Source organism: Ctenopharyngodon idella, chromosome 12 (genome assembly GCF_019924925.1).
Source record: "Ctenopharyngodon idella isolate HZGC_01 chromosome 12, HZGC01, whole genome shotgun sequence".
Taxonomy (NCBI): domain Eukaryota; kingdom Metazoa; phylum Chordata; class Actinopteri; order Cypriniformes; family Xenocyprididae; genus Ctenopharyngodon; species Ctenopharyngodon idella.
The window spans coordinates 4,398,300-4,422,853 of NC_067231.1; the positions used below are offsets into that span (position 1 = coordinate 4,398,300).

Consider the following 24,554-nt stretch of genomic DNA (forward strand, 5'->3'; position numbering starts at 1 on the left):
TGCAGATCATGAGTGGTTTGGACACATTTTTCTTGACATAAGAGGCGTTTACCGGCTGTAGTTCATTCCATGAAGGCACAGCAGATGATGGCTGTACTTAAAACACACACTCCTGTCTTTGTCAGTAGATAGTGGTGTGGCTGTTTTTATGATAATTAAAATAATGAGTTATTTAATAAGTCATCACAGAAACATCAAATCTGCATTAGCTATTATGTAATTAGTATTTTGCAACAACCACAATGGAACCGAGATTGCAGTTTGCATATAGCATGATATATGTTTTCCTGTTTTACGAGTTCATGTTTCCCCTATTTTGGTGTCTCTTCTTCTGTGTAGGTTTGGGGTTAGTGCAGCGTTCCTCTGCAAAATACACTCACTTCCTGTAGCCTGTGCTGTGCAGAAGAGCTATCTGCTCTTCTTATGTGTTCATGCTTTTAGTATCTGTTTCCCTCTTGTTAGTGATTGGGAACTAATCATAATTTAACATAATATACAAATTTATTATACAGTCTTTTGACAAGCAATATAGATGCACTACAAGTTACAAAGCAAAAGTAAACACAACTGCTTTGAAGCAAGGCAGTATCTTTTTTAACATATATGTTAATGATTAATCGGATCATTCATATGAATCACAAGTTTGTTTTTTGTCCATACAATAGAAGTCAATGGTAGCCTAACCAAAATGGTTTGGTTAAAAACAAAATATTCTTCAAAATAGCTTCTTTTGTGTTTCACAGAAGAGGGAAAGTTTTGAACGACATGAAGGTGAGTAAATGATGACAGAATTTAATAGCAGTAAATTTACGTTACGGCATCCTAGCTCAAAATCAGTGCATTTCTATTTGACAAAAATGCGATATTAACTTTTGTTAACTGCATTTGCAGTCAATTCAATAATATATAATTATTTGTTCCTCTCTTATTTTATTTATTCATTTATTTACTCCAATTTAAGGCCCTAACCCCAGAAAAAACAGTCACGGGGGAACTCGTGGGCCGGATGGACTGGATTTGTCCAGGGCCAAATTTTAGCCCCTGTCCTGTCCTGAGTGTCGCTACTGTATTATCTCTCCAGCACTGCTACCTTTTCCTCTACTCTCTCTCTCTTTTTTATGCCTGCATCTTTTCATCACTTTTTCACTGCTTTCTGGTTTTATTAAAGGGTTAATTCACCCAAAAATCAAAATAACGTAATTTATTACTCAGCATCATGTCGTTCCACACCCGTCACAAGTCCTTTATTCATCTTCGGAACGCAAATTAAGATATTTTTTGATAAAATCCAATGGCTCAGTGAGGCCTCTATTGACAGCAAGATAATTAACACTTTCAATGCTCAGAAAGTTACTACAGACATATTTAAAATAGTTCATGTGACTACAGTGGTCCAACCCTAATGTCACGAAGCGACGAGAATACTTTTTGTGCGCCAAAAAAACAAACAAAATAACGACTTTTCAACAATATCTAGTGAAGGGCGATTTCAAAACACTGCTTCATGAAGCTTCGAAGCTTTACGAATCTTTTGTTTCGTATCAGTGGTTCGGAGCGCCAAAGTCACGTGATCTCAGTAAACGAGGCTTCGTAAAGCTTCGAAGCAGTGTTGTGAAATCGGCCATCACTAGATATTGTTGAAAAGTCTTTATTTTGTTTTTTTGGCGCACAAAAAGTATTCTCGTCACTTTATAATATTAATGTAGAACCACTGTACACATATGAAGTTTTTTAAATATGTCTCTAGTACCTTTCTGGATCTTGAGAGGTTCAGTGACATTGCTGTCAATAGAGGCCTCACTGAGCAATCGGATTTCATCACAAATATCTTAATTTGTGTTCTGAAGATGAACGAAGGTCTTACGGGTGTGGAACGACATGAGGGTGAGTAATTAATGACAGAATTTTCATTTTTGGGTGAACTAACCCTTTAAAGTAGAGATTACATTGGGCCTGATCTTCAGTGTTTTGAGGCAGTCTGCTGTTACACATCATGACAGGTTTCTCTCATCTCTCACTCTGACACACCTGTAGTTCTCCTGGTTTATCTGGATTCCTCTGTGTCACAAATATTTTGTTCCATCCCGTAAGAAAAGCTAGTTGTAACCTAATAAACAAACAGTATATTTTATCATAAACCTCCTGTGTATATATAAATAGATATCAGGGTAAATGTACTAAAAGAACCTTTGTTTTCTTGCCATTTTTGCCTATATGTGCACTACCTATTAGTGACACTGATTTAATTTACAGTACATATATGTACATATTCTTTTTTGCTAATAATTATCTTTAACTGGAATTTTCATGATCCTAGGGGTGCTGTGGGTGGTTGCTAAGGCATTGATATGTGGTTGCTAGGTTGTTACAAGATAAAAGAGCACCTAAAGTTTTGTTTTGTGTTTTTGGCTTTTACTTTTGTGGTCTTTACATTCTTGTGTCTAGCAAGTCTTTAAGTAATGTTTTGTTTTGATTTGATTTTTTATTTTTTTATGTTATTGTCCCTAGTAAATCTTTAAGTACAGTTTTGTTTTGTGTTTTTTGTTTTGATTTGTTTTATTTCTTTATATTCTTGTTCTCAGTAAATTTATATGTAAAGTTGTTTTGTGTTTGTTTTGATTTTTATATATATATATTCGTGTTTGTAGTAAATCTGTGAGTAAAGTTTTGTTTTACATTTTCTATTTTTCGTTTGTTTTGTTTCTTATATTCCTGTTCTTAGTAAATTTAAATGTAAAGTTTTGTTTTGTGGGGTTTTTCTTGTTCGTAGTAAATCTGTTAGTAAAGTTTTTGTTTTGTGCTTTTTATTAGTTTTGTTTTTTATATTCTTAGTAAATTTATATGTAAAGTTTTTTTTTTTTTTTTGCTTGTTTTTTTTCTTGTTCGTAGTAAATCTGTAAGTAAAGTTTTGTTTTGCAATTTTTAATTTTTTTGTTTGTTTTGTTTTTTATATTGTTCCTAGCAAATCTTTAGCAAAAAAGTTTTGTTGTGTTTTTATTTTTGTTTATTTTGATTTGTTTTGTTTTTATATTCTTAGTAAATTTATATGTAAAGTTTTGTTTTCTGTTTGAATTGTCTGAGCTTCAGATCTGAGTAATTTCAAACAATTTACCTATTGTTTTTTTCTCCTTTATCTTCAGATCCCATGATGACTATAAATTAACCTTGACTTCCTGTTTGCACCGAACACCAGCCACACAACAGGTTTGGGAGCAGCAGAAGAGGGCCACTATGTCACTTTCACAGCAGGTTCTGGTGAAATTTGAATACGAATACACTGCTCGAGATGGCAGAACGGTGTCCATCAAACCCAACGAGCACTACACCCTAGTATCCAAGACCAATGAAACCTGGTGGCACGTCCGAAGGGATGAGACAGAAAAGCCTTTTTTCATCCCAGCTACGTATGTGACCGAGCTCGCACCTGAGACCAACCAAACTCCACTGGACCCTCCAGAAGAGTTTAGTGGATGCGAACCCCTCAAGTCCAGCTCCGAGACCGCTTCCGATAGTCTTCCTGCCAACATTAAGCCCGCTGAAGTCACGCTTCGAGTCCCTGACTCCATAAAACGAGACACAGAGAAAGACGGCCATAGAATATCAACATATATTATTCCAAAGGAATTCTTCGAACTGAAGGGTTTGGATCCAGATCCCATAAAGGTTAAAGCAGAGGCCGGTCCTGTGCCTGAACTCCAGATTTATGACAATGTTATTTCCAAGCCTGATTCTCCATCTAATGGGGAAACACCACCCTCTATCTTACTGCCACCTGCTTTTACAGACAACACAACTCAATCCTCAGAACTGGAGATAAAATCACCTGCGAGTCCAAAAGAGAGGCCTCGGGTGGACTCAAAGTCCCTGGATCAAGATATTCAGATGCTCATTAGAGCTGGCTGGAGTGAAGAAATGTGGAACCTCATGGATAAAGACAAAAATGTGTATGAGAGTATAGATACGGTGAGAGAACCAGAATCCTCAAAACCTGACGATAGTATGACACAGAGTCCCACAGTCCCAAGCCCTGTTACACCAGATAATCCTCTGGTAAGTAATACTTCTTTATGTGTGAAGTGTATTCTGATTGTGTAGCAAAACAGTTTTCTATTTTATTCTGTTCTCCAAATATCTTTGTAACAACAGCAATGTTGTGCAGTGACAAAGTCTAAGGTATAGCTTATTCAGTTAGTATATCCAAGAATATATTCATAATGATTTGGATTGTACACATTTGGAATGATTTAGCTGCTTTTCTTGACCACATGGGGGCGCTGTATACAAATTAACATCTGAGCCTACAAAAAACGAAACCAAAGGGAAGTGCTGCTGATGTCTCAGGTTTCAAAATCTTAATAATGAAGCAATAATTGCATCAGTTAAAAAACTTATCTGTCCTGCTGTTTGGTGTATAAGTACCTACATGAACAATTGACTGATAAGAACTTTTGCTCTATAAAAAACAATGTTTAGGCTACTTCAATCAATGCTAACCTGGAACTAGATATATTATTATATGTTTTAAGTAAAATTAAAAAAAGAATAACTTGTAAACAGATTAATGTGGTGGCACTATACACATGTTAGGCCAGGCTTACACAATTACTCTTAACCCTATAAAGCCTACTGCATCATATTTTATACATTAATTTCTAAGGCCTCTAAATTAACAACATAATCAAAACTTTGCTAAAAAATCCTGTTTTACAAAATATACTACATGACTTCTGTCATCTGATTGACAGTTCATACTTTTTAGTAAGTAAAAGGCCTTTTAGTATAATTGTAAAAAGTGTAAGAATAACTTTTAAGATGAACATTTACTGGACTGAAGCCACATGTGTTTAGTTGATTATCCATACACCATTTTATTTTAGAAAAATCATGTAAAAAGTATCAAGTCAGTCTTGCAATCATCATTGTGCGTTGCAGTTTTGCCCCTCACAATTAAAACTACAGAGTTTTGATCATAAGCCTCAAATATCATCTTACGAAGACATGTTATTGGAAGATATAGAGTGGCAACTGATATTTATATGCATTTTATGCAAGTAGTCTGTTATACTGTAATAAAAATCTCAATCAGAATTTCATCTTCATTTTTGGAGATATAAACAACAACGTTATTACCAAATTACATATTTTTGCTCAGTTTGGGCCTCTGCATAAAATTTGTTTTTTTCCTGCTCGAATGTAAGCTTCATATTCTCACTATATGGGTCATTAACGCCTGATAAAACACAAATGCAAACTTTTTAGATATATATTTTTAAATATATTTTGTCTAAAAAAATTCAGTAAACTGTTCCATTTGTAAACTGACTATTATTTTGTAGATGTCAAGCTTTGCTGGATTGTTGTGTAACAGGTGCTCTGTCTCTCCGCAGTCCAAGGGGTCTTGTGTGGTAACTGAAACAACGAAATTTAATCAAAATATAATATCAATCAAATAAACGTACGTTTTGTGATATATAGACCTAACTACTTATTATATGTAAACATATGTAAATGACTAACTTAATTAATATAGTAGCCTACTCTTTCGACTTTGTACCAATCCTTCTAACCGCTCGCTCGCGAACTGCTGTTGCTATAGTTACAGCCTCAAGTAGTAGCTAGTCTTGTTGTGTGGTAACTGAAATAACGACGTTTGAAACTTTCCTTATGTAATATGTAAGATTAAAGTTGTTTAGACTGGTCGTAGGGTGTAAAATGAAGAAAAATTAACCGTGAAGAGTCAAGCAACCCCGTAATATGCGTCCTAATGTGGACAAAAACCTATTCTGAAATAGGCGACCTACAGTTGTTATATTTCTGCGTTTGAAGAGCTGCATCCGGGACTGTATTTATTAGCAACGTTTCGACCCTGATCAAACGCCCAGTCAGACTCCATTTCTGGAGCTCCCTGCCAAGTGATCTGCATGTCAATGGTTTGCTTGTCTGTTTGTGCGTACGGCCGCAGCCCCTCACCGGCACCGAACCGGCTTCTCCATCCGTTTCATCTTCCACACCGGTAAACAAGACCTCTATGCGGTGCGTATGGAAAACTTTTATTTGTCTAGTAGAGTAGGTACAGAGTTTATATTTAATTACCTAGTTATTTTTTAAGAGAGTCAAAACGTGCTCCTAAGTATAAGCCTAATTTGACTGCGTAGGGGGAAGGGGTTTTCAACCATTCTATCAGAGTCAAATGAAGAGCATAACAGGTTAGGTGAGTTGCTGCCAAGTGCCCTCATGAGTGCGAGTGGCACTGTAGTGCCAGTAGTTTACAACCACTCCCACAAACACACCTGTATCCCTGCGGAGTGACGATTAAAGGGCGTCAGTGTTAAAAAGATGGTTTCTAAACATCAGTTTTGTTGCTGGATGGAATATCTTTGCAGCTTTTTGTAATCGAAGCGTTTGAAGACGGAAAGGTTTCACCTGTGCAGGTACGTACCTGTAAGGTATGACAGAATAATCCTGCGCTTCCGGTTGGGAGGGATGCGGTTCTGACAGAACTGAGTGGATTTGACGGATAAAACTATCGCGAGTCTTACTTACAGAATGAGACACTGCAGGCATGCTTTATTGCGCTTTATCTGTTTGCGAATGTAGATTTCAATTACAATAGCCTAACGTTACATATCTTTAAAGGACGTTTTCTCGAAGTGAGTTTTTTCTCCTGCAGAAATCTCCACTTCAGCAGGTTTAACTTACACACACACACACACACACACACCAAACTTTGTAGTTTAATTCCTGTCTTTATTCTAAAGGTTTTTACTGAGGGGTTTGTTCATATGTAATTCGCCTGATTTTACTATTCCTAAAAAAAAATTGTATGCAAATGAGTGCATATTTAATTAGATAGCGCCTCATTCGCATATTTAAATATAACATTTCAGAAAACTTTTAGTGCTGATTAATCAAGATTAATCACATCCAAAATAAAAGTTTGTGTTTACAGAATATATGAGTGTGTACTGTGTGCGTGTGTGTGTGTGTGTGTGTGTATATATATATATATATATATATATACATACATATACACATGCATGTATATATTTAACAAATATATATATATATATATATATATATATATATCCAAAATAAAAGTTTGTTTTTACATAATATATATGTATACTGTGCATAATTATTATGTATATATAAATACACATTCATGCATGTATATATTTAAGAATGTTTTTTATATTTATATATAAAATATTTATATTTGGATATAATATAAATTATATAAATATGTACAGTATATACATGCAAATATTTCTTAAATATAGATGTATGTGTGTATTTATACATAATAAACAGTACACAGCTACACACTCATATTATGTAAACAAACTTTTATTTTGGATGCGATTAAGCATGGTTAATCGTTTGACAGCACTACTTGTAATACAAAAATGTTTGCAATTCTTAAAGTAATCAATCAACTGGGGAAGTATTGTGATACCTAGTAGTTTTTTAACCTATTTTTACCCTATTCATCTGGGGTGTCTTGCCTTAAATGCATAAAATGAATGATATTATTATAACGTTAAAGATAATATTGTAGTTTAATTATCACAACCCTGCTTTTAGCATACATGTTTAATTGTGAGCAATATAAATAAGAAATTAAGAAAAATAAATAATTAATTAGGTAATTAGCAAAGTTAAATAGGAATACATTTATTTAAAACAATATATATGAATGTATTTCAATATTGTTTATTTCATGCTTACACCACATAACTAAAAAACAAGTTTGGGGGAAAATATTATATATTATATTATATTATATATAAGAATTTTAAAATACATTTTTAAAGAGTTTTCCTTTTTTATCATCTCAGACGTTCTCATTAATTATTGACCCATATATCACAACAACATGGGATTATTACCATCTGATTCCATCACTTTTTGCTAGCTATTACCATCACTTATAGAGTCAAGAGCTTTCAGTGCTGCTCTTAGATAATCGATAACTGTGCATTAAATGCAATTCTCTGTGCATCTATCCCTGAAGTGTCCATTTCAGCAGGTTTGTAAGTGTGCACTGTCTTCTCTGTGGGTTTGAGTTTGGTGGGATAGCACAAGAAACTCTGGAGGCCTGCCAGCGAAGTTTTGGTTTCCATAGTGATCGTGGTTTCAGCAGTGGCATGGCTGAGGTGCCATTCATTTTGGCGGGCACAATGCGTAGCACTGGTGTGCAGTCCTGGATATGTAGGTCAGCTTATGCTAATGCATCTCACACAGCGCAGTGCACTGGAAGACCCCAGATCCTTGTGCATGTGCACGACAGGAGCGTCACTCATGCATGAGTGTGAGCAGCATAGGAGGAGTAGATTAGGATTACTAGAGATGCAAGTTTGTTTGTATCCAATCGAGTTTAGAGAGTGAGATGTTGCTTTTGTCAATGAATCTTTACCCAAGTATTTGGCTGGTATATACCTATAAGAGACTGGGTTTGAGTCTGGCCTGGGTCATGTTCCTATCCCATACTCCCTCTTTCTCCACCTAATCATTAAAATGTTGCAAAAGCTCTGATCAAACTCAGCTCAGCAAGCAATTATAATATCAACAATGTGTATACTATTTAAAGTCGTATGAAATCAAAATAGGCATTTCTTATTTTTTCATGGAACTTGACATGACGTGCATATTTTGTGTCCAAGTGCATTATTTCCTTTTAAAATAATTTGATAAATTCATTACATATATCACTTTATTCTATAAAACCTATTTAGTTTGAATTTATTAGTAGTGCATTTAAATAATACATATTATTTTATGTTTTGTTATCTTAAACCCTCGAAATGGCAGATGGTGCAACTGTCCTAACGGTGTCTTAATAATAAAAAAATTAAAAACTAAATAATATGGCATCATTTTAGGTTCGAAACCTTTCATATAACCAATTTTAAAATATATCAGTATTTTTAAAACTGTTGAGATAATTGAAAAACTTTTGTCCAGCAATTTGTATATACTCAAATGTCAGGGTGGCACGACTGCAAACGAGGCTCTTTTATTACGAATTCACAAGGTAATAACAGTAAACATGATAATGCATCTAGAGGACCCTAACTGATCCTTGTGAAAGAGTGAAAAGGTTTGTAGATCTCTCTCAAATACTGGTAAAAACTGCTAATTTCAATTATGGGTAGGTTGTCATGTGGTACAACTACAGTATGGTATATAAAAAAACAGTCAAAAAGTTAATTTAAACACTTTGAAATGTTATTTAACAACTGAAACTTGTTTAACACATTGTTCATGACTCAAAATTATGCATCACATCAGTTTTTAATTTTTTTTAAAGCACCTTTTTTGAAGCTTTATTTATCAATGACCCATTTATTATAAATTATTTATTTGTGTACATCATTATTTTTTTTAAATTCATGAGCCCTCATAATGTTTAATAAAAAAAACAAATCTCCCTCTTGCAGTGACATCTCTCTTTTCTTATGACATTTATTGACGCAAAGGTGGGACAACCTGTCACTCACATGAGATCGACCAATAGCAAACCGCAATGATCCAATCAATTCCCAATGGACAAAATCAAGTCCCGCCCTACAGTTTTTCTTGTTTGTGAAGCCGTTTCACTCGAATGTATATCACAAAAGAGCAGTGTTAACGCATTACAAGTAATGTGAGTTACGTAATCAGATTACTTTTTTCAAGTAACTAGTAAACTATCATAACTGCAGAGGCGTTGTGTGCGCTATGTAAATATGATGGTTATAGACTAGTTCTAGACTAAATGTGAGCATACATTTACTTATTTACTTCTTCACCTGCATCCTGTTCTTCTGTATTCCAGAATGGCAACACAGCTAAAAGGCTTGTTTGTTGAGCTCCTCTACTGTACTGACGTGAATTTGTTTTTCCTTCAGCCGTAGGGGTTATTCATTTCACTTTTGGTGTGAAAGGGCCTTTACATTTGCCAAAAATAGAACTTTTTTGTTGTTACAAAAACATACAAACAGCCCTGAACAGATGAGAAAGAGTAATGCAAAAGTAATGTAATGCATTACTTTCCATAAAAAGTAACTAAGTAACACAATTAGTTACTTTTTTAGGGAGTAACGCCAGATTGTAATGCATTACTTTTTTTCCCCAACACTGCAATAGAGAAGAAAAGAGTATCGCAACTTCCGTTTCATGCCGACTTTCACAAAAGTTTCTTGTTATAAAATAAATATTAAATGTGTGATTTTAGCAATGCAAAAAGTCACTATTATTAACTGTTAATTATTTTGTTTTGCTGAGTTGTGTCCGCCTGCAGTGTTTATGTCTTTTGGCTGTTGCTAGTCTGTGCTGATGTGCTCATTAATGTCTTTGCGCTTCGTTTAGTAATTAGGACGGCACTTTATAGGTGGGGAGTCTAATTTTAGCGCAGTGGTGCAGCCCGTTTCTCTAATGATGCAAATTTCCACAACATTTACTAGTGTGAACATTTGGTCAAAACAAATGTTTGGCTATTCTCCTCCTCTGGTAGCTCATTACATTATTATACAACTATACAGACATTGACACAATATTTGTTTGTTCTTGACCAAATAATTCCGGGGCAAATAGTTGAGCATTTGAGTTAACCATTTGTTACGTGTTCAGCATGTCGGATCTTCTTACATGATTGTAACTATTCTGCCTCGCTCTGTTCAATGAAATGTGGGAAGTTCCTCTTCCACCAGTTTGTTTTGATGCCACAGGAAAAGATCTTGTTTGTTGGATGGTCTGCATGCTCTAAATGCGTAATTGGCATGAAATTTCAAGCAATGTCAGCATTGTCCTCCAGTGTGTCATGGTATACTCCATCTAAAACTATTTTAAACATTTTTTGTAATATTATATTATGTGTAATTATTATAATTTTTATTTGAGAGATATCATGGAGTAGTTGCACTATTAAAAATGAATTTTTCACACCGCAGATAAGTTTATATGGCAACAATTTGATTAAACATGGTGAAAAACATATTATATTATATTATATGTTAACAACTTCACTGACAGTAAGTTTCAAAAGGATAAAAAACACATCTAAACTTCCCCCAACAGGTAGGCTATAGTGAAAAGAAAGTACTCAAGAGCTCTCAGTTCTCTGTTGATTTCTGTATATTCTGTGGGAATTCAGGTGTGAATAGAGGAAGTTTTGGTCTTTGCTATTGGAGAATTAAATCCAATGTGCAATACAGAAGTGCAGTGTTATTCTTAGGTCCCCTTTACACTAGTGCGTTTTTGTTTTAAAATGGCGTTTTAAAATGAAAACGATCCTCGTCTACACGGGCGTTTCCACAGCGTTTCAAAAATGATCTCCGTCTACACTACATGACCGAAAACGCATGTCACATGACCGTTCACGCACACTGGGAATGCGCTTACAGTGTAAACAGTTGCCTCTTGCACATGTCGATGGCTGCAGTATTAAAAAAAATGCAGAGTTTAACTGCACAATGGCTGCTAAAAATGACAACAAAGCCAGCAAATATTGCAGTTCAAGTCTCCATGTTATTGTTTACACGGTCTTCAAGGATACGCAGCGGCAGAGCTTATGTGGGCAGCCATCGTTTTCAAAAGTCTCCGTTTGTGGTACGTTTACACTGAAACACAACCCCGGCATTTTCAAACTAAAACGGGCTCTGCAGCGTTTTCGAAAGTCTCCGTTTTTGAGGTTCGAAAATGCTGGCGCAGTGTAAACAACAGGTGTAACCGTAGCAAAACTTATGCGATTTAAAATAAAAATGCACTAGTGTAAACGGGGCCTCAGTTTTGGTCCGTTTACACTAAAACGAAACCCCGGGGGTTTCAAACTGAAGCGGGCTCTGCAGCATTTTTGGAAGTCTCAGTTTTCAAGGGTCGAAAACGCCAGAGTAGTGTCATTCCTTAAAATGCATTTACTAGATTTTGGAATTTAGGTACAGTAGACTCTTTTTATGCCCTCTTCTTATAGTGACCACTCTATGAATAATAATAGCCAGTGGGGACCAGAAGTTTCAGAAAGGGTAAAAGTAATCCAAAGTTATTAATTCTCAAATCAAATTGAAAGCATTGATCAACTCCACATCAGTAATATCAAAATTCATTAGCTCTTTTGTGTCATGTGACTTAATGTTATGATGTCATCACACAAGAACCAATGAGGTTTGAATACCTTGAATTTTTAAATAAATTCTTTCATTAATAAGCCTTTATCTGACTGTGCTCTGCTGTGCTCTAAAACACTCTCAAATCTTATCATAGTTCAATAATCTCATTCAGTTTTCACACAATATTAGTTGTTTTCATGCCTTTTGCACAACATTTCATGCTTTTCATCTTCAGAAAGATCTTTCTTCCTACCCATATTGCATAAGAACTGTGACTTGCTTAATAATGTGGAACAACCTCTCAGTAGGATTTCCATAGACCTGGCAAATTATTTTGTCTGAGATTGATACCAGTTATCTAAAAAGACATGGATAAATAAACAAACAAACACTTTCTTAGAAAAACTAAAATCTGAATGTTTATTGTACTGAAATCCTACTAATATGTCACTTGCATAATAATTTGGAAAACAGTGTAGTCTATATGCTATAGTCATGCTCAACAATATTTAATTGGATCCTTGAGAATTATATAGAATTTTTTTTTTTTTTTTTTCCAAAATCCTTATCTAATGTTCATGAAGTCATGGAAATTAATTGGTCAAAGGAGTTGTAAGGTTTTTGTTGAGTTTAATGTTGTAAGGTTTAATGTTGAACTCAGAGTCACCTCACTCATACTATGTTAGTATTTTCCACTCCTTTTTCAGAAGAGGATGTGAAACTATTTCATCAAGACCTTTGTAGCACATTTTTAGTGTAGACATGTTACCATTTGTGCTTAAGATTGTCATCTCGCCGACAATTAAAACAGGCGAGAAAAAAAAACCCTGCACTGAAGGAGAGACCAAAATATCACAAAGACATACCAATAAACCACCTAGAAACCAGCTGGAACTTAACTGCATTGCTACAGCTTGCCAATTACCACAACATCCTAGATTTGTGGTGATGTTTTTTTGTTTTTTCATATTTCTTGAAAGCACTGATGCTTCTTGAAACAGTGTTGAGGCTGGTCATTTTTAATACCGTTGCATTTACTTACGGTATGAAAATGTGCATATCTCTTTAAGAGAGGAGGAAGGAAAGGTACCTGAGTGTGAATGATGGGCAGATAATGGCTGCAGTGTGCTAGGAGCTCTCACAAGCCCAGACTTTTAGTATTCAATGAGGTAATCCAGGATTCCAGGCCATGATTGGTGATGTAACAGAGAGGGGGTGCTGCTGGGTCCCCTGAATGGCCCTTCTGTGTGTGTGTGTGAAAAGAGAGGTAGGAGTTGAAGCCGCTGATTCTGCAGCCTCAATTTCATTGGTTGATAAGTAATTTGGTTAAGTAATCAGCAGCATGCTGTCCCTTCAGTGCACCCTACAATCACTTCTTTCTGAATTCATTATAGCTGTAAATTCCTTGGCTATCAGTATGTTAGACAGAAATGATGTTTGTTTCTGACATACTGCTGCACACTATCCGTCGGCTCAGTGTCATTTAGAATCAGATGGTGTTTTATGTAAATTCTATAACTTCTAAAGTGCATCTTGCATTTCCAAATATAAAATGGAATTACAAGAGCAAAGGAGGCCGTGTTGTCGTAAATTTCCTCCTTCACACTTCTGAAGTTGTAATTACAAGTTGCATTCACATGCCTTTTTTGATGGAAAGAATGGGAACTATGGAGGGACACAGGTTCAGTCTTGCCCATTTCTTGGGGAAATCTTATTAAAGTCAAAATGTATTGAGATATTTATTCATTATCCAACAGAATTTGAATAAAATGTAGTGTCCATTCATTGGCAACCATATAAACATTACACACGCTATTTTATACATTCACCACTCTACCTAGATAGTCAGCTTGTTGACGATTCTGGAATTTGGGTCATTTTTTTCCCCGCTGTGTAAAATACATAAAATATGCATCAAATGGTTATTTATATATGTAAATATACATGACTATAACTGCAAAAGAGAGCAATGAAGATGTAGTGGGGAAAAAAAACAATAAAACTTAACAGTCACTACAGGAATAGTTCTCTTGTCCACCATGTTTACAGTTTATGTCCTACCCAATTCAGGTATCAAAATTATTTCAGAGTTTCCCAGTCGTAAGTACGATTTGTGATCTGTTCATGTACAATTTCCGACTACGAAACTCATATTTATGATAATTCCAATAGCACATAAAGGCAACAATAAGGTCAGGTTGCCTTATTAAGACAAATGGTTTACAGAAACTATTAGTCATAAATGTTCATAATTACACAGAGAGTATTACACTTGTGCATTTCATATTTCTATGTGCAGTCATTGCTGTAATGACTGTGTCCAAACAGGTTTCCCGAGCACTCCCCCTGTCTTCCATTGGCCGAACTAATAGATAGTCCCACCCCCAAACTCACACCATTGGTTGAGGGATTGTGGCTTTTGGTGTTGTCAAAAGTGCCGACCGTGATACCAAGTCGGTACTGAAATTTTAAAAATGTGATGCTTTGAAAGCTGTTGAGCGGATTCGTAAACACCTCTGATTGGCAATTGTGTTCACATACTCATCAGATATGTCTGTGATTGGCTACAATGATCAACGCTACACAGATAAAAACGGGAGCGTTTGAAAGCAGGCGTTGAAAGCAGGAACGGTCTGCTGATAGACGCCTGCTTTCAAATTCAAACACTTCTGCGTGCTTCAAACGCTCCCGTGCGTCGATCATTGTAGCCAATCAATCACAGACATATCTGATAAGCGTGTAAACACAATAGCCAATCAGAGGTGTTCACGAATCCGCTCAACATTTCGTGCCATTTTACATTAAAAATCCTGTTCACATGTGATGTATTTTTATTTAAATAATAATTATTTTTTGTAGTTTTTGGTTGTCAGTTATGTATATTAGGGTTTTATATTACAACTTATATTAATGTTTATTACATTATTTTAGTGTCATGTGTGTTCCAATGATAGTGTTTTGTATTTGTGTGTGATGCCGTGCAACTTCATTTACCTCAGCTTGTGGATTCTAGATGTGTCTTTCTCTCTTTAACACCTGTATGGTGGTTGTCAGAATATTCTAAATGTACAAAACATATTTTGGTACTTTGGTATTTTCTGGCAACCACAGCTGATGTAAATTAGCTTTGTTTACACCCTGCTTTTAACAGCGTATCATATCTGTGGGTGGGACAGCGCCTAAAAAAACCGTATGTGGGTGTTTAAAACAAACCTGTCTAAAGAACCTAAAGACTGGATTGTTGTTCACATTGCTCTGTATGGCCTGTGCAGTGTGCACTGAATCATAATGGATTTCACACCATTGATATTTAAGGAGACAAAACTCTTAGCAGCTGTCAATCAAAAGCAAGGTTTCCCTCAGGGTTAAAAAATGAAATTGCAGAGTGCTATAAATAGCATGGGACATTGCGTTACACATTAACTGCTCATTTTTGGTGCCTACTCTGCTAATATGTTCTAAATGAAAGTTCAGGAAGAACTTCCTGTAAAGGGGCATTCACTGAGGTCAGGAGTGCAAATATCTTATGAGCATGATTGCATCATTTTACACTTTTGTGTTGTTTTTCTGTTTAGTTTTCTGTGTTTTTTTCTCTTTAGTTACACAACTCTCAGGTGATATATTGGGCATGTAGCTGTAGGCTGCCATGTTAAAGATTTGAATAACAAAATTTTTTGTGAATAGTAATCCCTAAAACAGGCTTGCGCATTTTTAGTTATGGCTTGTTCCAGGAAATTTTTATGTCTGGCCTGGCTCACTTTCATTACACTCATCATTAGAAGGAGGCAAATAGTGTAAAGGCTGATCTTAGGTGTGATATCCAAACAGTAGGATTAACCACAGGCAGGAAAAACAGCATTATTTACAATTTGCAAACACAGATAGTATTTCAGACGAGGAAGCTGTCTTGTTTGGATGCTTGGATGAATTGCTGAGTAATTCCCCCGCGAATTCTAAACAACATATTTCCTGCTTTAAACATTCTCTGTCGAAATGTTGATCAGAAGTCACAACAAAACACAGTGACCATTTGTCTTCTGATTTTTATCGCGCTACCACATCATGGTATGTAAAATACATGTTGTTTTTCCTGTCTATCAGCTTTCTGAGGCTTGTATATGTTGAGCTACACTTGTCTCTATATTTAATGTTAAGGTCAGCGTTAAATGAAAATTCACCCCATCTGTTTTCTAAATTGCATGTTATTCTGCAAGTCTTATTGTGAATAATACATCCATGTAAGTTTTTAAATTTGTCACTTTTTGAGGGTAAACAAAAACGCTCCGTTTGTGTGTGTGTCCCTTTAAATGCAAATGAGCTGCTGCTCTCAAGAAGAGGGCGGAGTTTCATAAGCTCGTGTTAGCAGCGTTAGCAGCTCCGATTAATGTTACCTCACGCATACTCACTGAAATTGTCAGAAACTGTTCAGCCTTTTATGTTCAAAGTCGGACAATAATGGAGAGACTCAAGAAAAAGTGACATGTAGAATGCAACAGGACGTTAGTGGAAAAATTTATGCAGCTGATGTGGAGTTAACTATCTTAAAGTCATTGATTAGCATATTCTGTCATGATAATCTATAAATCGCTCATGTGGGAACTGTTGTAAGATCCTACAGAGCCAGAGAATATATGCTGTTCTCGAGGGCAGGGTTTATGTAAATTTGAGGGTTTGTGATGCCACCAACCCGGGAAGAAGCTCTTTGTAGTCCCTACCAGCCGTTTGTTGTAGTCCTTAAACAGAGAATTCTTTAAAAGAAAATATCTTTCTTTGCTTTGAACTTTGAGCATCATAACTTTACAGATGTTGTTAATGCTCAAACTGCAACATTACACACTAACTAAAATTAAAAAAGTGAAATCATAATCAACCACCCCTTTAAATTTTGAAAGACCAACCTCTGAGCAACAAACATTTCTCTGAATTGTTTACTGAGAAATGCAAGCATATTTTTTTTGGCTGTCAGAGGTGTTGCATCAAAATGTGAGGAAATGCGCTTAAGTCAGTGACTTTGAATGGTGTAGATTCAGTTTCGATGGGGAAAAACAGGAACTTAGACACTAAAACTTGAAAACCTGAAAACGAGCAGTTACACACCTTTTCAATGTCAACACTTCTCTCTTTGCAGATATATTATGACCTGTTCTCTCTTTGCAGATCTTTATATCATGTATTAAATTTCATACGTGATATATTCAGCACGTATTCACAGTGTTCCTCGTACCTGCCTCTGTCTCTCTCCATCTGTCCGTTCTGTTCATTTGCCTCCTCCCCTTTTCACTCTAGCAGAGTAGTGCTTTAAGACAGATGTTCATTAGTGGCGACATCAACTACAGACGCGGAGAGTGTGTGTGTCTGCATGAGTGTGTGTTTGCATACGTGTGCTGCTCAGCCTGTTCACCATGATGCTCTCTATTGGATAACTTGGACTTTGACTGTTGTCTGATCAGCTGTATGGCCGTGCTGACTGATCGAAACAAAGACATGGTGGATTATTACGCTAAGATCGGGTCTAACCACCGGCCCAGAAGCGCAATGCCCCTCTCTCTGAACACGCAGGTACGTCCACAACCCCTTCAGACTGGGTTTCTGGGCACGGAAGTGCGGTACTGACTCTTTGTTGTCATTTTGAAATGTATACATTGGCATGACTGTTCAATATATAACACATTGTGTGGTGTTTATGAGCATTGTGCATTAAAATGTCAGCAAGTAACATTTCATTGTGGAGCATTAGTTGGATTTTGCATAGAAGCATGTTTCTGTAGTGTTGTTTTCAGCTAGGATGTGGTCTCTTCCTGTTGAGACACTCCCTGGTGCAGATATATCAAGTACACTTGTTAAACATCATCAGGGTCAAGTGTTTGTCACAGTAAAGTTGTCTGACTCTGTAAAACTTTATAAAACAGAACAGCTGCAAGACGCTGACCTTTAGCATCTCTGCAGTTCTGAACGGAAAAAGGAAGTTTTGTTTAAATGTTCAGTCTGCATCGTTCCAAGCTTCCATAAATGTTGTATGTGATGAACTACATACTGTGTGTGCCAATGCCAGTTCCTGCTTTTATAGGCATCTCCCTAAACATCCTTTGCTTCTTTCTCTTTTGCTCTAACTTAGCCTACTTCTACAATGACTTATACAGGTTGTGTGGCTGTCTCTGTTGGCCAGCGCATTCAGATCATCTAAATTTATCTCACAAAGGATGGCATACATTTAAGGCTGGGGATTTCATCGCTCCCTTTGCTTTAAGATGTTTTAAAGGGATAGTTCAGCCAGAAATGAAAATCATATCATCATTTTCTTTCTCCCTGGTCATCACAAACCTGCATGACTTCTGTGGGACACAAAAGGAAAAATGTTAAAGAATGAACTGGACGCACTTTTAGTGAAAGTGAATGGGGATCCGGGGTATCAAAGTCCAAAATGAGAAAAAACAGAAGTGTCATAAAAGTCCAAATGATATTACAAATGTTCTGAAGTTGATAGCTTTGTGTGAAACTTAAGTTGCTACTGAATGTCACATGACTGGTTGTAACAACACTCAAAAAAAATGAACTTTCACAAACCACCATTGTTCACATTACTTAAAAAACTCATGTAACTACATGAACGTAATTTAATTGCGTTGTTTCTACTAAAAATGAGTATTGTCAGCTTTACTTAGTAAGTGTTTGTTTAGTCAACTTAACATTGCTGAGTGAAACGCACAGATTAATGTTGAAAACTAACTGGGCAGTGGATTCATAGTTCGCAGCATGCTTTGCAAGGGACTGCATTAGGAGAGTAAATTTAGGGATTAAAGTGTTATTTTATGTGTTTTTCAGTAAAGGGAAAGATGTTGTTAGTGTTTAATGTTCAGTTATGTTGGACATGGAGAGTAGTTTTTGTAATGTTTTTAAATTTTGTGGTTACCATTATGCAGAAGAGTGTTGCCTGTGTTTAGGCTGTGAGCCTCACATACGCATGTTTAGGATAGAATTCCTGCTCTCAAATCAATTGAGTTTGTTCAATGAGTTATTTTTTGAGTGCATTTTGTAAAGCAAATAGTTCATTTAATAAGGTAAATTAAGTCAATAAATGTGTTCACCTTACATAATAAACATAACATTATTAAGTAAACTGCACATATAAATATTATGTAACAGTGACATTCAAATGATTTGTGTTTACTCAAAGAAATTTTGTCAGCTTTACTTGAATTTCTTTTGTTCATACAACTTAATTGTTATTTGTACAAATTACTCAATATAGTTGCGTGGAACCACTTGACACTTCTTTTTTAAGTAAATCCAACAATTCATTTTTTTGAGTGAAGTTTGAATATGCAAAAGCTCAAATGAGATTTGACAGCTATAGCAGAGGGGAAGATTATAGTTGTCAATTCTTCTATTTTTTATGGAATATTGCAGTGTTTCTTATAAATAATTTGTTGGTGCACATTATTATTATTATTATTATTATTAATTCCTGTGCTCTCGAACTTCTCTGATGATGTGTGTGGGACAATAATCTCTCCCCTCCAGCAATCTGTAAAACGACAACAATTCAATCAATTCTTGGTGAACGGAATTTGTTGAATCAAAATCATTCTAATATGCTGATTTGCTGAGTTATTATTGATTCTTAATTAATGGTTCTTATTATTATCAGTAATTAATTACTAGCTACGAATTACATCTTCAGCGGTGTTATTAGATTACTGTACTAATTACTCTCTCTAAAAAGTATTGAATTACTTATTACTAATTACTTTATAAATCCCATATCAACCTCGACCAGTTCAACAATACAAAGATAGACACAAAACTGCACTTTTATTTCTTTCAAATAGACCATATAGAATTGCATAAATTATTCTTGAACTGACCAAAGTGTGTAAAGGAAGAAGGTTACATTAAAAACATACAATCCACTGTTTATTATTAAGAGTAATCCCTTACTTTTTCAAGGGAAAAGTAATTAAATTACAGTAATTAGATTACACCCAACACTGATTATTATCAATGTTGTGAACAGTTTTTGCTGCTGACATGTTTTTGTGAAAACTGTTTTTTCAGGATACTTTTATGAACAGAAAGTTTAGAAGAACAGCATTTATTTGAAATAGAAATATTTTGTAACTATGTCTTTACTGTCACTTTTGATCAACTTAATTGCTGAATGAATGTAATGATTTCATTGATGATAATAAGAAATGTTTCTTGAGCAGCATATCAGCACAAATGATTTCTGTAAGATCATGTGACACTGAAGACTGGAGTAATGATGCTGAATTACATTTTAAAATATATTAAAATAGAATTTTTTTATTATTATTTTCGATCAAATAAATGCAGCCTTGGTGAGCATAAGAGACTTTTCAAAAACGAAAAAATCTTAATTATTCCAAACTTTCGACCAGTAGTGTGTCATAACAGAGAAGAAAATATGATCACAATTTGCGTTACTTAGATTATAGTGCATATGGACTATCATATCCCCATTCACTTTCATAACATGGAAAAAAATCGACCAGTACTTCAAAATTTCTCCTTTTTTTATTCCACAGAAAAAGAAAGTCAAAGGTTTATGTTGGGTGGCTAAATAATTTTCTTACAGACGTTACATTTTTAGGTGCACTATCCCTATCTTTATCACTCAGTTCTCATTGCCCCATATAATCTGAAGTCAGTGTTTGGACATATTTGTGCGGCTATTGTTTGTGATCATAATAATAATAAGCCTGTTTCCTGTCAGTTGATGCATTTAGGCAGTTGTGGCTGAGAGACACACTTGGTGTGCGCCAGGGCTGGGTAAATATAGACCCAGGATATGACGTGCCGGCTGACTAGCTTTTATTTCCTTTGTTGTGCTTCGATTGTTGCTTCTATTTCTTTTTCTGTTTTTTCTCTTTCTTTATTTCTGTATCTCTTTCTCTCTCTCTCTCAGACATTTCTCAGGAGAGGTGTGTCCTCGTACAGGCCTCTCTCGAGGCTTGTGAGGCAGGTGAGCTCAGTACTGCATACAGTCATCTATGCCAGAGCCATCTTCACTCATGCATGCACAGGAAACTTCATGTGTTCTTCTGTATCATGTACTGGGTTGTGAAAATATATTTTGCAATCTCTGTTTCGCATTGTTGGGTAAAGGAACTTTAAGAGCTGGTCATTTTTCAATTATTTTTCCACTACATAGCTGATGATTTTTATTAATACTATTACTATTTCTCATACTTAAAAGATTAGTACACTTTCAAATTAAAATTACCCCGTGATTTACTCACCCTCAAGCCATCCTAGGTGTATATGACTTTCATCTTTCAGATGAACACAATCGGAGAGATATTAATAAATATCCAGACTAGCGTTGTCACAGTACCAAAATTCCAGTAGTCGGTACCAATACCTAGGGCTGGGCGATATGGCCAAAAAGTCATATCTGAGTATTTTTTGGCTAAATGGCAATATACTGTATATATCTCGGTATTTTCTACATTTTTCTATTTGGATTTAGAAAAAAAAATCTTTATTTACTTCTTAAAAATCTTAATTTAACATCCTGCCTAATGTTGTCCTACAAACAGTGTTTATATTGAAAGCTATTAATACAAATATATTAAATGTAACCATGTAGTCTGGCACACTAATAGGCCTACAGTATGTGCAAAAAAGAGAAAGTTACTTTACATTCTAACATTGTAACATTACAATCTAAAAATAAAAATAATGCTTTTTAAAGCAGAAATTAAATTCACTAGACTAAAAATTAAAATAAAAACAAAAGCACAGACTAATTAGCTATATATTTATATATTATATATATATATATATATATATATATAGTTACTGCTATCATAAAAATACACTTACTTGTTGGTTTAAAATTCTACATATGGCACATTTATTGTTCAACAACAAACATTTTATCAAAATGTATATTTTAGTCTGAATTATGGCGATCCCATTCTATTGAGCTCCGTTCACGGAAGTCTATGAAGTTTAGAGAATGAGATTCGCTAGCAGAAGGCTTGTCCACTCCTGACAGCAAAATGGAAATATTTGTATGACTTTCTAATATTTACAGATGGAGAATATACCTGTGAAAGTTATGTGCTTAGGAAAACACCACATCACAAAAGCATACAGCGCAAAAATCTGTCAGCACATGAATCTGTCAGAGCATCTGACGGGGCATTCTATTTTTAAAGCCCTTAATATTAAGCATTTCTCACGTTTAAGCCAAATTGTATTACGCATTTCCCCCGCAGCAGCACTCTGCGACGTCCACCGCTGTTTTTCAGATGTGCTTGTATAAAACTACTGTATATCGAAACAGTATTGCCTCATTCCGTATCGTATATTAAAAATATATCGGTATATCATACAAACTCGATATACCGCCTAGCCCTACCAATACCATTAAATTTTACGGTTCTCTGTACCAATTTCGGTACCAAAGGAAAATCTGTTGGAACTATTTTACTATTTTATTTAACTAGTCTATTTTAAAAACATATTAAATATGATGGTATTCATACATATAAATATTTGGAGCATGTGTGTGTATGTTTGTGTGAGTATATATACCTCAATGAAATAAATTTTGAAATATATAAAAATAAATAAACAAATGCTCAAACATCTATTTTGTAACAGATGTGCGTGTTTATTTTAGCTATTCCGTCAGTGAAACGACACACTACAGCCTGTAAAACTATGAAATAAATATCAGTAAATATTGGTAACCTAAATAATAAGAAAGTTAAATATTATCTTAAAAAAAAACAGTTTTTTATTTCCACACAAAGATGCGTCATATAGCCGCTCTGCGCTTGAGAGGGATGAGGGACACAAGCAGGAAAGAGACCATTTCTCTAATAATATCTTGATGTTATCTCCTGAGGTTACAAGCAACTGACACTTGTTGTCAAAGGTCTGAAGAGCGAGTTTTATCTTCAGCAGGGGCAAGACATTCAAACTATATTTGATTTTGCGCTGCCAGAGAAAGCAAAACTAAAAATCACCTACAATCTACATCTACAAATAAACTTGTCAAGTCTAATAACAATCACAAACTTTGTTAAATAGAAACTGACGTGCAAGCAAAAAGGTTTCTGTCCTACAGTGTTTTTTTGTACTTTACCACAGTAAAGAATGCGAATATAATCGGCCTAAAAGCGAATGAAAGGAAGAAATGTTTATAATCCCCTCGTGAGTGAAGATTTGGGAAAAGAAACAGAGATTCCATGTTCAGTGGAATTACTAATGGATTATTGTTTAATTCTCTGATAAATCGGGTGACCAGATCGCGATTCGCAAAACAGAATACAAAACTGACAAAGCTTAAATTTATGGACTATACCGAATATACCCGGATACTCGGTACTCCCGGTACTACAGAAATGCTGGTATCATCACATTTTCAAAATTTCAGTACCGACTTGGTACTGAAGTACCTTAACTTTTGACAACACTAATCCAGATGCATCTGAGCTTTATAATGGCAGTAAGCGTTACCAAACAAGTATGAGCTGAAGAAAGTGTCTCCATCCACATCCATCCATCATAAACCTATTCCACACGGCCCCGGGGGGTTAATAAAGTGAAGTGAAGCGATGCGTTTGTAAATATCCATATTTAACAAGTTATGAATTAAAATATCTAGCTTCCGCATTTAAGTTACTAAGAAAGTGTAAACTGGCGTCGCATCAGTTAAAGGGATAGTTCACCCAAAAATTTGATGTTTATCTGCTTACCCCCAGGGCATCCAAGATGTAGGTGACTTTGTTTCTAAAGTAGAACACAAATGATGATTTTTAACTCCAACCGTTGCGGTCTGTCAGTCGTATAATGCATGACGATGGGAACTTATATAAGAGTAAAAAATCTATAAGAGTAAAAAAAAAAACATGCACAGACAAATCCAAATGAAACCCTGCGGCTCGTGACGACACATTGATGTCCTAAGACACAAAACAATCGGTTTGTGCGAGAAACCGAACAGTATTTATATAATTTTTTACCTCTAATACACCACTATGTCCAGCTGCCTTGAGCATCCGGTGTGTGAGGTCTGAAAACGCGCTCTGATGACGGAAGTGATCTCTCGCGCGTATACATCAATGAGTGCGAGAGATCACTTCCAGCGTCAGAGTGCATTCAGACCTCACACACCGAATGCTCAAGGCAGTTGGACATAGTGGTGTATTAGAGGTAAAAAATTATATAAATACTGTTTGGTTTCTCGCACAAACTGATCGTTTCGTGTCTTAGGACATCAATGTGTCATCACGAGCCGCAGGGTTTCATTTGGATTTGTCTGTGCGTGTTTTTTTACTCTTATAGATTGAGTTCCCATCGTCATGCATTATACGACTGACAGACAGCAACGGTTGGAGTTAAAAATCATCATTTGTGTTCTACTGAAGAAACAAAGTCACCTACATCTTGGATGCCCGGGGGATAAGCAGATAAACATAAAATTTTCATTTT

The 24,554-nt window shown here is 35.4% G+C and overlaps 1 protein-coding gene across 5 annotated transcripts in view; it reads left to right on the forward strand.

Moving 5' to 3' along the window:
* Positions 1-24,554, forward strand: part of arhgap27 (Rho GTPase activating protein 27) — a 48,306-nt gene that overhangs the window by 4,686 nt on the left and 19,066 nt on the right. For 3 of the 5 annotated variants that reach the window (XM_051914180.1, XM_051914179.1, XM_051914181.1), the window contains exon 2: positions 3,141-4,050. In XM_051914180.1, coding sequence (XP_051770140.1) covers positions 3,232-4,050 — 819 coding nt within the window. In that variant the 5' untranslated portion in view covers positions 3,141-3,231. Of the gene's footprint in view, positions 1-3,140; positions 4,051-17,379; positions 17,646-21,012; positions 21,070-24,554 lie in introns of those variants that run through there. The other 2 variants (XM_051914182.1, XM_051914183.1) reach the window with 2 other exon arrangements.